The 14,348-nt window shown below is 42.6% G+C and overlaps 1 protein-coding gene across 3 annotated transcripts in view; it reads right to left on the reverse strand.

Moving 5' to 3' along the window:
- Positions 1-14,348, reverse strand: part of ABCC12 (ATP binding cassette subfamily C member 12) — a 158,497-nt gene that overhangs the window by 102,463 nt on the left and 41,686 nt on the right. For all 3 annotated transcript variants that reach the window (XM_029608476.1, XM_029608477.1, XM_029608475.1), the window contains one exon: positions 7,334-7,482. In XM_029608476.1, coding sequence (XP_029464336.1) covers positions 7,334-7,482 — 149 coding nt within the window. The remainder of the gene's footprint in view (positions 1-7,333; positions 7,483-14,348) is intronic.

Here is a 14,348-nt window from a genome sequence, read left to right on the forward strand (position 1 = left end):
CATCGGTAAAATTGAGCGTCCATTTTTCTAACCTGACTGGCGGCAGATTTTTTTTTTTTTGGTTCCTCCGACTTATCACTGGGATATTAAGATGGAGGGTGTACAGAAAAGCAGTATTTTTTGCTTTTCTGTACACTTTTCCAGGTTGCTCAAAAATTAATGCCTGCCTTGGGCAGGCGTTAATTTCTGAGCGTAAAATGTGTGGCTTGGCTACACATTTTACTTTCAGTATCCCAGGCGACTAACTAATAGCCTCAGCAACATGCATTTGCATGTGATGAGTGCTATTAGTTTTCGGGGGGGGGGGGGGGGGGGTTGGCTGCACGTTTTTGATGCGCTCAACCCCTTACAGTATAAGGGGTAATCGATGTGCGTTGAAAACATACGGCCAATCGCATGCTAAATGGTGCGCTCGGCTGAGCACACCGTACTGTATCGGCCTGTAAGTTTGTGAAATGGTGGGTTAAAACTTCCTAGTCTATGGCTATATAATGTTGCCTGTTTGGTTACGATGATTAGAAATTGGATAGGAGACTCTAGTTCTGTGATGGATATGGAAGTACATCAAAATATGGTTTGGCCTTTGTCACTATCTTATCTTCTTCATGCCAAGGCTTCAGAAATACCTTTACTGTTCCCTATGAAACAGCTATATCTACCTATTATTAAAACTTGGCGTTGGTGAGGGCCAAATGTGTATTGCCTGCTAGGGTATCGGTCTTTTTGCCCATCAGAGGAAATGCTGCATTTCAGCCAGGGTTAATTAGGGGGATTTTCTGGCAGTGGGAAGTATATGGGTTAAAGAGGCTTGATAATGTTCTATTAGATAATAGACATGAGATGTTAACTTTTCAAGAGTTAAAAGCAAAATATAATACAAATAGAGACTTCTATGCTTATCTACCATTACGCCGCCATATTGAATCAGCATTACAAAATGATAGACTGTTCCTTGGCAGGTAATTTTGAAACTGATGTCATCCGTCCCAGCTCAAAGGAGGGGATACGGTCCAAACTATATAGGAATGTGTTGGGAGAGTGGAACTCGGACCCTCTTACTGGGATAATGACAAAATAGTCCAATGATCTGAATTCTACCTTGGAGGATGATTTATGGTTTGCACTGGGGAGAATAAGGAAATTGAGAGTGCGGATGTACATGTGATGTACTTTAAAATATTACACAGATTATACTTTTCCCTGTGAGAGCTTTTAGAGCCCCTATTGCTTTGGAAAAGAAATATTTAAAATGTGATGCGTTAGAAGGTACCATTTTTCATTGTTTTTGGTCTTGCCCACATATCTGGAAATTTTGGGATAATGTTTTTGAGCATATTTCAAAATGGGCAGAATGCCAAGTAACGGTTGAAGTAAAGCTATGTTTATTAGATATATTGGATAAGCATGACATATCAACTACAAATGTGTTATTATTTGTACGGAAGACAAGCTGTATGATTAAAAAATGTATATCATCACAATGGATGAGTGAGAACCCTCCTAGTCTAGAAATGTGGCACACTCGTATGCACACTTTATTACTGATGGAAAAATTAACAGAGGTTCGCAGTAGCACAAAGAGGCGTCAAAAGTTCCTAAAACGTTGGGACCCAGATCTTAAATCGCGTTCGATGAGAATCCGTAGCCCGACTGTGAATACGTTACGTGTTGAAACATTATTGATGGGGGAGTTTTCAGCGGGGGAAGGGTGGGGAGGAAAACTGGGCTGAACGTGTTTGGAGAAACTTTCAGTTAATATGTCTTGCCCCATTTGTGTACTTTCTAATATGTTTTAAATGCTGTTATTAGTGGTGCATTGTTTGTTAATAACCTTCTGCTCAATAAATGGATTTTTCCTAATTGTAGTGGCAGGGATGGGGATTTGCTCGTTATGGGCTTGGGGGGCCTTGATGTGCTTTCTTCAGTTTTATTCGTGTCCATTATTAGAATTTACTTTTGGATATTGTTAACATGGTTTTTGTCAAATGTTATGTGATTGTGCTATTTTGCTGTTCCTTGCCTCAAACACAAAATGGTGAAGCGAATTAAAAAAAAAAAGCATATATTAAATAGATTAAATAAATAAATAATATCCCTTCAATTAGGAGGTATACGAGAAAAGAACTGCACAGCGCTGTAAGATCACTACCCTATGCTTGAACTCTGAATAAAACTGCCCTCCCTCCAAAAGTGTGCGCACATACACAAACACACACACACACACTCATTTTTGTTTTCTTTTTAAGAAAAGTTTCTCTCCTATGTCTCCAAGTGCATTACACCTTAGGGACTCAGTGTTACTTGGTAGAGAAAAAGGAGTCAATTTTCAAAAGGTTTAATCAATTAATTATGGAAGTTATCTGGTTAAAATCCTTTAAAAAAAATAAATAAAAATAAACAAAAAACAGAGCAGTCCTAAATCTAGCCAGATAGGTTTGGCTGAAAATTCAGCTATAGATAAGAGGCTAAAATTAACCCCCAAAATGGCAGAGCTGTAGCTAAAGAATTTAGCATCTTGTATTGACATGACAGAAACCACATCCCCGCCCCTTCCATCAATGACAAGTCTGCAGTGCACTATTTCTGACAGCTCGGTCTGCACCCCTCTCCACTGTGCATCCTGTACCACTGCACCATCTATGCCCCACCGCCACCCCAGAGCTATGGCCCTGCCAAGGGACACCAGTAGAGCTTCGATGTGAAAGAACTGGAAGTAACAGACCTCAGCAGTATTCTGTGGAAGAATGGCAGATGGGAGAAAAATGAGACATGCTGAGTTGGTTTGCTGGTATGGAAGCAGGGAAGAAAGGACAATAGGTAACTGTGGGGTAGAGAAGAATAAAAGGCTGGGTTTGGGTGAGATAGAGGGCCCGATGCAATAAGACGCATGCTGAAAACAGGGGCTCATATTGAGCTCCCGTTTTCCTAACGCGGGCACAGCCACATCCCTGATGTTTTCCCTTAAATGAGTAGCAGTGTAAACGGGTGTGCTATGGGAGAATGTGCGTCTCTGATGCTCAAAAGAGGTTATTGCATTGGGTGTCCACAATTGCAATAGGCGCTCGTTTTGATCGCGGTTCTTTTGTGTATTTTGCTGAAGTGCCAGTTTTAATGCTGCAATTTATTACATCAGGAGCTGCCCATTGCTATGGGCATCTAAATTGTGCGGTCATTAGAAACATGCACGCCTTTTCGAGCACATTTGTTATTCACCAGCACAAGCAGTGAATTCAAGAGCCAGGATGCTACTAAGGGGGAGAACACATTTATCGAACATGGAAGACCATATTTTGTAATGCTTCTCATGAGCCCTTGACTTTCCTCCATCTTCGGAGCTGGAGTTAAATTCCCCACATTGAAAAATGTGCGTTGGGTGCCCAGCGCTTTTCTGCATCAGCAGGCAATAGTTAATAATCCTCATCTAAATGGAGTGTGCAAGCATTGGGCGCTATCGGATTTGAGTTTGTTAGGGCACGACGCATTAATCTCCTTACTGCATTGGGTGCTAGTCTAGCTCGTCCAAAACGCGTGCCTAACTGCGTGTAAACTCACGCGCTAGGCTAGGTACACTTTATTGCATCAGCCCCCCTTGTCTGCAAGGAAAGGCAGGACTTCTCTCTTCTCAAGAGTTAGCTTCCGAAAATGAAACTGAGAACCAGATAGCAAGCAGGCAAGCAAAGATTTTAGTAGGAATACAAGGAGTGAGCAGAGGAAACGAGGGAAGGCAGCACGTCAAGTTTTTGAATATATTTATCTTGGCCAGAAAGTGCATGAAATTCCTGGCGCAGAAGAGCTGAGGGATGGTTGACAAGGGAAGTTCCATAGATGTGATGCAGTGTTACCTGTCATACAGGTAGGAAACTCTTCTGAATGTCACTGGATGAGTTTCAACACATTGATGTACAGGGGAGCCGTTTACAATTTTGAGTGGCCAATGCAATTATTTAGGGTTCTCCCCAAAACTGCTATCAACAGAATTGACTCGGATGAGTACTAGTTTGAATATTACATTTTGGAAAGTATAATCTCTTGAAACAGGCTCAGAGTGAAATCAGAATGCAGCTTTGTTGGGTCGGGGCTATTGCCCCAGAAATTTCATATGCTTGCGGTTGTTTTTAATTTACTATAACCAAGTGTTTGGCTAAAGCATGTACAGTATATTCATAGAGATATTATAAGGTTTATGATTTAAGAATCAGACATATTCAGTGAGTTCTCTTTCCAGTAGTCCACTGAAAGATAATAACGTTGTTATGATGTACACGCTTTGCATTGTATTTGTATTTAAATGAGGGAGATATCCATTACCTAACGATTGTTAATGGACCTTTAGGTTTTGGTTGATTCAGTTATGCCCAGGCAGGTTGCCTAATCCCTGTTTGCCCCATATCATCAGCACAAAACTGATAGCATTAAATGAGAGGAGAGATAAGATCGCTGAAAGAGAGAGAGGATACATAGAAAAAAAGACGGGAACTAACAGCAGAGTCCTAGGAAGCCCTCATCGGAAAAGAAAAGCAGTTGGGGGAAGCAAGACAGCGGCCCAGAAAATGATGGAAGGTACAACCAGAAAGCCAGAAGTGGCCTGAATAGAGCGGGTGTTACAGGTTTCAAGGCACAGAGACTAAGAAGGTGTCAGAAATAGAATGAAACTAAGGAGACTGTGCACAAAAGAGCACATATATTGCAGCAGGTCATAAAAGAGCACAAGCAGCATTCACTGCATTATCGGCAAAACAGACACAAGAGTCAGGGTGACTGGCAGCAGTTATAAGAGATTAAAATGTCAAACACCATTATATGGGCAATCAAACTTGATGTCGCCGTGATCTTTCAGTCCAGGGCTAGTTTCCTAATTCCCGCCCTAGTGCACTTCTGCCACAGTAAGAGGCCAAGTACTGGAATGCATTTAGAAAAGGAGGTTTCCTGCAAACCCTCGAGATTATTCAGTAAAAAGGATCGCTGACTGGGAAGACGCAAGTCACAACACACAAAGCTAAGTGCCTGCACGGATCCTGCTGAAGGATGGAGTCTGGGCACGGTGGGGCTTCCTGTTATTAAACCGTCATGATTGAAGTACAAACAAAATTGCTGTGGTCACGAGCTTCCCGTATCACACGGATCCCTTCTTCATGGGCCGTATCATGAGAAATGGGAACCGCGTGCATTTCTGAGGGCAATTTTGAAGGCCTTTTAGCCGGATAAATTGGTCTGTCTGAAAATGACCCTCCTCTCTCCCAGCTAAAACTGGAACGGGCTTTCACATTGCCCAGACTTTTAGCTGGATTGAGGTGGGGGGAGGGAGGGAGGGCTGCAGACTGAAAGAAGTGAAAATAAAGCTCCCCTTACAGCAAAGATGAGTAAATTCTGCTGCTGAACTCACATCAGGCACTAAAGAGACTTCACATCCCTGCTAACACAGTGCCACCGAATTTTTCTCTGATAGGCTGGCATATGGGTCCCGGTGTCACACCCCGTGGCAACAGGGCCTGAGCTCATTTCCCTGGCATGTAATTATTTCAAGCTTTTGTGCCCTCACAGGCATCTTGCAAGACCGCAAGAATCATTCTGAAGCATTCAAACGGGTCCCCCAATCCAGATTCTCCAGATGCAAATATCTTTACACTACACAGGAATTACGGTGCCAGCAAACAAAGCTCGAATCTGCCTAGGCAAAGAATAATTCTGATGAAGTATGCCCATTCCTTCAATATAGAATCTGTTTGTATTCATATAATCTCCATTAAAAAGATTGCAATTACCAATGGATCCAATTATTCTTGAGACCCACATATAGAAACATCCTGTCCAACGCCTAGTGGCTTGGGTGGTAGGCTATATTTTAACGGCGTAACTTAGTGTACTTGCATGATCAGAATTCTAATAGTACTGCCCAGTACATTGTACAGTAATCCATTAACACTACATATCAGAGCTATAAACTGCATCTACAAAAATTATTTACCATGTTTCATTTTCTGGAATTGCCAACAGATATTGGATTTTCCGAGGTGTTCTGTTTCAACTAGCATGTGCCATGACTGCCATCGAGAGGCAATGGGAGTAAACAACAGCAACAAGCCTTCTCGTAGGGAATGAATCAGTGTAATATTTTACCCACTGTTACTCAATAGAATTATTGCAAAAGACATTTATCAGACTGATGTGCATGAGCACCCAAACACAGCACTTAAATATATAACCTACTTATTGGTTTTGCAGTGTTTTTCAGCAAGCATGCTGTTCCTGTGATAAAGATGTGATACCAACTGCACATTTTATGATGTTTATGCCAAAAAATGGCTCTACAGTACTTCACAAGACTCACCATCTATAGAGACTAACTATATAGCTATAACCTACTTTGTTTTCATCAAAATTCATTATTTTAATTATGATAAGAACTTTATCTAATATATGATACACACAAAAAAACAACAACCCTCAATGATATGCAGGTCAGTTATGGATAAAAAAAAATAAAAGACGAGTGACCTGGTTAGGTTTAAATCCATACCCTATCTGAAGCTGGGACATTCAAATAATCAGAGATAAAATGGTACAGGGCACAAAGCAATGTGGATAAACCCAAGTCACTCATGGCATGGCTCAGATCTCTACAGTAACCTGGTTTTGACTTTTTTGACCTAGTTTAAAGGTGTATAGTCCTAGAGGCACACTAATGTTCAGAGTATTTGAAGATTAACATTGTTCCCACATACTCTGAATCTGCAAATATTCACATATTCACAAATACATTCAGAGATTCTCAAAATCTGCTTGAAATGGGTGGAGCCCAGCACTTTTAACAGATGTGGGTGTACTTGGGGCAGGCATGAGGGCAGAGGTGGGTAATGGCTTGAGAGATCGGATAAAAGACAAGATGAGAGATAGGAAGAATTGGTGTTGGATTGTGTAGGGGAATTCATCTGCTCACAGTAAAAGAATATCAACTGAGCAGACCAGTGGATGGGCCAATCTGGTCTTTCTCTGTCAAGAGACCTTGTTACTATGTATGCTATTATTTTGAATCTCAGATTTATGAATATATGCATAAATAGAACCAACCTGTTTATGTTTATATAGACCTATTCATATATAATATATATATATATAGAGAGAGAGAGAGAGATCTAAAAGGCAGAATTAAGCCAGGCTGAAGCTGGCTCTAATTATCTGGTTACATTTTGAGGAAAGAATTTGAAGATAAACTGGATTTCTTGGTGTCAGAGGACACGTGCCCAAGTCTGATTATGAATTCAAAGACCCAGAGACAGCTACATGTAACAAGACAAAGCAGACTTCAGAACTGATGCTTTAAAAAGATCCTTACGTCTGATGCATTTAGTTCTTGTTGTAAAAGAGTGTGAACAACAAAGGTCAACACAGTAGACAGGGTCATGACAATGGGTGTCATAGTCGAGTTTACACTCTGCACGTATCCTGCTTTCTCCAGGATTTCCTTTTCCATCTTTCTCACACCTGTGGAAAAGTTTATGCATTTAAAAGGAGTGAATTTATTTAAAAATAAATAAATAAATAAATAAATAAATATTTCTGTTCTTAGCATTACAAATATTAGAGTAAAAGCATTAACACTTACACAAACAGTGTTCCTTAAACAGTGCCTGAAAGGGACATGGCATACTGTCTTTGAACAATGAACATTTCATGAACCATAATGCCTTCTTAGGGGCAAATTGTAAAAGCCCGGCACGTGCAAATATCGGGAGATTCATGTGTGGCTGGGCAGAGCGCATTTTAGAAATGGCTCGGCCACGCGTGTAGCTCCAGATACGCGCTGAAGGGCCAGGCTCATTAAAAGGGGCAGGCTTGGGGGCGGGGGTCTGGGCAGGGTGGGGTGGGGCGGGTGCCAGCCAGGACAGCACCATTAGATGTTGTCTGGGGAAGTGCGCGCCGGCAGTAAGGTATTTAAAAAAAAAATAGGTAGGGGTTAGGGGTCGGGGAGGAGAAAAGGTAGGAAGGGTAGTTAGGGGGATAGGGAAGCTCCCTCCCAGTCCCCCCATTGTGCGTGTGAGTCTGAACCCGCCCACACATGCACGCACCAATTATAAAATTGTGCGCAATTGTGCACGGGTATCGTATAAAATCGGCATGTCCATGTATGAGCGCCGGGAACCGCTCGCTCCTGAACGCACGGGCGCGCCTTTTAAAATCTAGTTTTGCATGTAACAGTAGCTTCGCACCATTACTAAACCTTTTTCAGGCATCAGGAGACTTTTTGCATTTTGGAGATCATTTCTCAGCTTTTGACCTTTCCCTTTTTGGGATGGGTTCAGAAGACACACACACACACACACACACACACACATACACACACACATACATATATATATTCTTTCAGAGCATGCTCAAAGGGGGATCCCTTGTAGATCATCTTAGATTGGTGTTACGCATGCCGCCCGCGGCAGCCTCGAGGCGCAGTCCTCTCACCTCTTCAGACGGACTCCAGCTGCTGGCTCCGACCTCGGGTTCCCCCCGGTGCCTCCGGCCCTGCCACACTGCCCAGTGTTACCAGCCAAGATGTTCCTGTTCGGGCCTCTCCGCATGGCCCGTGGAGAGATGCCGCCACCAGTGCCGTGCCCCTTCCTAGGCGTGCGTGCCTCAGTGATTCTTTTAAATGGCCCGCGGCAGGAACCTGGCTGCGGACCCGGATGCTGTCGTCAGACTCTTCAGCGTATAAAAGCTCAGGCCTCGCTCCATAGCATTGCCTTTCTTAACACTCCGAGTACCCATTGCTGTTCCTTGAATCGCCTCATTGTGTGTTCCTGTCTTCCTGTGGTTCCCGGTTCCTATTCTCCTAGTTCCTGTTCTTCTATGTGTTGGACTGACTCTCTGGACTTGACCTTTGCTATGCCTGACTATTCTTCAGCTTCTCTCCAGCCCTGGACCTCCGCTATGCCGGACTACTCTTCAGCTACTCTCCAGCCCCGGACCTCCACTATGCCTGACCACCTCTGCCTTCTCCGTGCCCCGACCACTGCTTTGCCTGACCACGCCTGCCTTCTCCGTGCCCTGACCACCGCTTTGCCTGACCAGGCCTGCCTGCTCCATACCGTGACTATTGCCTGGATTGACTATACCTGCATTCTCCGTGCCCTGACCCTTGCTTTGCATGATTACGCTACAGACTCTCCTTCATCCAGAGTTCCTTGTTGCTTGCCACAACTTCCATTCACTGTGTGCTCGGAATCCAGCCTGTCAGTGATGCCTCTTCTCACCTATCCTCTGGACGTGGACTTTCAAGGCTTAGGCCTTCCTTAGCTGGGATGCCTCCACTTCCCTATTGTTCCTTTGCACCTTAGCCCTCGTACCAAATCCAGTCTAGGATAGAACTACGCCATCTACTGACTGCTGTCTCTGAGCTGAACAGCTACTCACCTCTAGCTAACCTCGAGGCTCAACCCGAGGGGAACAAGGGCTGGTATAGGTGAAGCTCCAGCAGCCTCTTGCTTCAGCCCACTCCACCTGCTGATGATGGGGACCCATAGGTCCTTGGCTATGGGTTGCGTCAACCCTACCTCAGCCCAAGGGTCCACCTCCAATGCAACAGTTGGAGACTGGAGAGGAGGGAGTTTTTGAGGGGCTGAATTTTTGGGAGGTCTCACGGTTCACCAGCAGAAGATTTTTGAGAGACTTTAGAATTTCTGGAAATTTTGACTTGTTCCAACAGGAGGGCTACCACCCCTTTCTGGAAGGGCTGGATTTCACAGTGGTTCCAACCTGCCACCAGTTAACAGTGGGGTGTAGAGACAACCGAGTGTGACGAGTTTTGTATCCAGTTTTTTTAAGAAGGGAGATTTTTGTCCAATCTGTATCTCCTGCTGTTGTTTTGGAAGAAGGGGATTTTCCCACCCTTTATGGGGAGGGAGTGCTGGACACTGGTTCAGACCGAAGGAAGGATCTGGGATAAAGTGCACCATGGTCAAAAAGACTGTTGCCTTGGGAGTAGTCATTCTTCTTTTATTGTTCATGATGTTTGCAATCTTGGCTTGGATATTGTTTTTCAAATCGAAGTAAGTTCTTTCTTTTTGTTGAACACCACCACATGGCTCCCTGCTGTGTGATTTGGTGTCTTTCCAGCCTGTCAAACTCTTCTACAGTGAGTATTTACTAGTCAGAGATTGAAACGTTGGTGGGACTGAATGACTGTATTGTGCATTCCCACGACCGCACTAAGGGCTCTAGAAATCTATACTTCTTCCCTGCCGGTGAACCCCGGCATCCCAGGAGATACAAGTGTGATGCAATGGCAGAGAGAATCAGAGGTCTGGAGTGCTGACACATCCTGGGAACTATATGGCTCCCTTTATTTAGTCTACCAATCAAAGGGTGGTTTACATTACTTTGAGGTATATAAAGAAATCATCTTTAGTTGTAGCATCAAAAACATTTCCTTTTAAGGTCACTAAACAAGTTATTATCTTTGTAAAAGGAAAAAATATTACAAGAATTAGTCTCTGCATCAGGCATTGTCCTTTAATCATGCTTAATTTCAGAATTAGATTAGAGGGCTGGCTCAGGCGCAGTGCTGTGCACTACCATGCAAAAGGTCCTCCGTTCAATCCCTAAGTCAGAGGCAGCATTCACATGGGTAGGACATTGTGATCATTGCCCAACAGTGAAACCTAGGGCCCATGACTACAGGGTTCCAGGAGCTCTGGTGAGTGACCCCTGGGGGATGGGATATAAAATGTGCATGGGGGCAAATCCCTGGACAGTTGCAAATAAAGGCTCAATAACTTACCTATTGTTTCCTGAAATAAGGATAAAACAAAGGGTCAGGATAAAAAGCTGAGCATTAAAACTGCTTGTTGAAATTCACTGCCCAGTTTCTTAACACACACATTTTTTTTTAACTTTTGATGCAGTAAACTAATGGTATGCTAATGCATCATGGGATAGAAAATGTGCACAAAGAAAAAGCAAGGACAATAGCTTTCAAACAACTCCACGGAGGATCATATACATGCATATATAGCCATGTGAAGATGTAGGGCAGTATTTTATAATTTGCACATATCACATATGTCTAGCCCCCAATATATGCACGCATGTTTGGTTGCATGCGAATACCTGCAATGTGCTGAAAGCACGTCCTTCTCCTTTGCTCCAGCATGAAGTACTGTTTTCCAGCCTGCTTAATGTGCTGCATTTTCCAACTTGTATCACTTTGAGTTTGTTATTTTGACTTTTATTATGATACTTAAATATGATTTCATGTATATTACTCTTGTAACCCACCCCAATCTATTCGGAGGGGCGGGATAGAAATAATTTTACATAAAATAAACAAAATACTTATTTAATAAACATACGTGCTTATATTTTACGCATAAAAAAAAATAACTTGTTTGTGTGAAACCCTGATTTACATGCGGAAGTTGGTATATTTTAAAACATGAGTGCGTAATTGAAATCACCAGTTTGCCCATTTGTCCTCCAGGTCATCCATTCCCTCTCCAGGTCATCAAAACCCTGAACTCCCCCCAGTTCATCCAGACCTCCCACCCAAACAATAGCAGACTACAGGTGAGTCTGATATCAATTGCACAAGATTGTGCAATTGATATCAGAAACAGGACTCCGCCTACCGGACTAAGCGCCCTGCCAAATTTAGGCGTTATATATATATGTATTCCTCTGTTTCTTTGTTTCATTGCACTATTTAGTTTATTCTGTCATGCTGTCCTTTGCTCCGGCTAACCTAGCCCCCAAGTTAATACCTCCTTGTTATATGTAACTTTCGCCTCTGGTAAAATGGTTGATTACGTTCTACCCCTTGTTACATGTAAACCGATCTGATATGAATTTTATTCATGAAGGTCGGTATATAAAAGTGTTAAATAAATAAATAAATAAATAAATAAATAAAGATGATTAGCAGGTGTAAAATTATAAAAACATAAGATCATAAGATATGCCATACTGGGTCAGACCAAGGGTCCATCAAGCCCAGCATCCTGTTTCCAACAGTGGCCAATTCAAGTCACAACTACCATCAAGTCCTCAAAACATTAAATAGATCCCAAGCTACTATTCCTTATTGATTAATAGTTTATGACTTCTCCTCTAGGAACTTATCCAAACCTTTTTAAACCCAGTTACACTAACTGCAGTAACCACATCCTCTGGCAGTGAATTCCAGAGCTTGAAAAATAATTTTCTCCAATTTGTTTTAAATGAGCTACTTGCTAACTTCATGAAGTGCCCACTAGTCCTTCAATTATCTGAGAGAGTACATAACTCATTTACGTTAACCTGTTCCTTTCATGATTTTGTAGACCTCTATCATATCCCCCCTCAGCCGTCTCTTCTCCAAGCTGAACAGCCCTAACCTCTTTAGACTTTCCTCATAAGGGACCCATTCCATGCCCCTTATCATTTTAATCACCCTTCTCTGCACTTTCTACAGTGCAACTATATCTTTTCTGATATGCGGCAAAAAATTGCACATAGTATTCAAGGTGCAGTCTTACCATAGAGCAATACAGAGGCATTATAAATAAATAAATTAATAAATTATGATATCCACCGTTTATTTGCCATTCCATTCCTAATATTTCCTAGCATTGTGCTTGCTTTTCTGACTGCCACAGCACACTAAGCCGACATTTCAATGTGTTATCCACTAAGACACCTAGATCTCTTTCCTGGGTGGTAACTCCTAGGATAGAACTTAACATCATGTATCTACAGCAAGGGTTATTTTTCCCTATATGCATCACCTTGCATTTGTCTACATTAAATTTCATCTGCCATTTAGAAGCCCAATCTTCCAGCCTCACAAGGTCCTCCTGTAATTTAACACAACCTGCTTGAGATTTAAAAACTCTGCATAATTTTGTGTCATCTGCAAATTTGATCACCTTACTCATTCCCCTTTCCAGATCATTTATTAATATATTAAAAAGCACCAGCCCAAGTATAGATCCCTGATCACTCCACTGTTTACATTTTTCCATTGTGAAAGCAGCTCATTTAATCCTACTATCTGTTTCCTGTTTTTTAACCAGTTTGCAATCCACAAAAGGACGCCTCCTATCCCATTAAGTTTTAGTTTTCTTAGAAGCCTCTTATGAGGGACTTTGTTGAATGCCTTCTGAAAATCCAAATACACTACATCTACTGGTTCTCCTTTGTCCACATGTTTATTCACCCCTTCAAAAAAAATGTAGGAGATTTGTGATGCAAGACTTCCCTTGGGTAAATCCATGCTGGCTGTGTCCCATTAAACTATATCTATCTAAGTGTTTTGTGATTTTATTCTCTATAACAGTTTCCCACGATTTTTCATGGCACTGAAATCAGGCTCATGGGCAATAGTTTCACTGATCGAGCCTTGAGCCCTTTTTAAATATCGAGGTTACATTGGTTGCCTTCCAGTCTTCAGGAACAACAGAATATTTTAATGATAAGTTATAAACTAACTGTAATAAATCTGAAATTTCATGTTATAGATCTTTCAGAACCCTGGGGTGTATTCCATCTGGTCCAGGTGATTTGCTACTCTTCAGTTTGTCAATGTGGCCTACTACATCTTCCAGGCTCATTGAGATGTATTTATCTATTTAAAAAGCATTTATTACCCACCCTTCCTACATTCAGAGTGGGGTACAATATGAAACAAACATAGACGAAAGAGAGGAAGGAAAGGAATGTAAAATTACAGGGAGGGGAAGGACAGCAGCAGGGAGTGGGATCCAATGTGCCAAGGGGTCATAGGTGAGGGGAATAGAGGACTAGATAGTATCCCTTGCATAGGGTCATTTCATGATCCCTAGTTCTATTAATTTCTTTCGAACGGAAAAGGTTTGACAGGATAGGGTATCTGAAGACCTAAACAGGGGAAAGTCAAGGCAGTGAACAGACAGGCTAGATAGGCTTCTGGAAGGCCTGGACAAGACAAGGGCAAGACAGACCACAGTCAAGGAGAGCCACGGGGAGGCCTAGACATGTCAGGAACAAGACAGACAACAGACACGGAGGGCCAAGCAGGACAAGAACAAGACTTAGTATGTTCAAGTAAGAAAAGCCACCAGAAAATGCACAGGGAAAAAGAGGGCCCCTGAGAGACCCATAGGGAACAGGAGGGCCACTGGGAGGCCCACAGGGAACAGGAGAGCCACTGGAAGGCCCACGGAAAAACAGACAACAAACAGAGAGGCAAGGGACACAGAAACAAACAGAAATAGATTAGAAGGCCTATCAGGCCACACTGGGAACATGGACAAGGCAAGGCAAGAAGGCCTCTAATAGGCCATACTGCAAACAAAGCTAAGTGCAAGGTTGGCAAAAGCAAAGAGCTGAGGTGATCCGTCGAAGAG

The sequence above is a fragment of the Rhinatrema bivittatum genome, chromosome 7 (assembly GCF_901001135.1).
Source record: "Rhinatrema bivittatum chromosome 7, aRhiBiv1.1, whole genome shotgun sequence".
NCBI lineage: Eukaryota > Metazoa > Chordata > Amphibia > Gymnophiona > Rhinatrematidae > Rhinatrema > Rhinatrema bivittatum.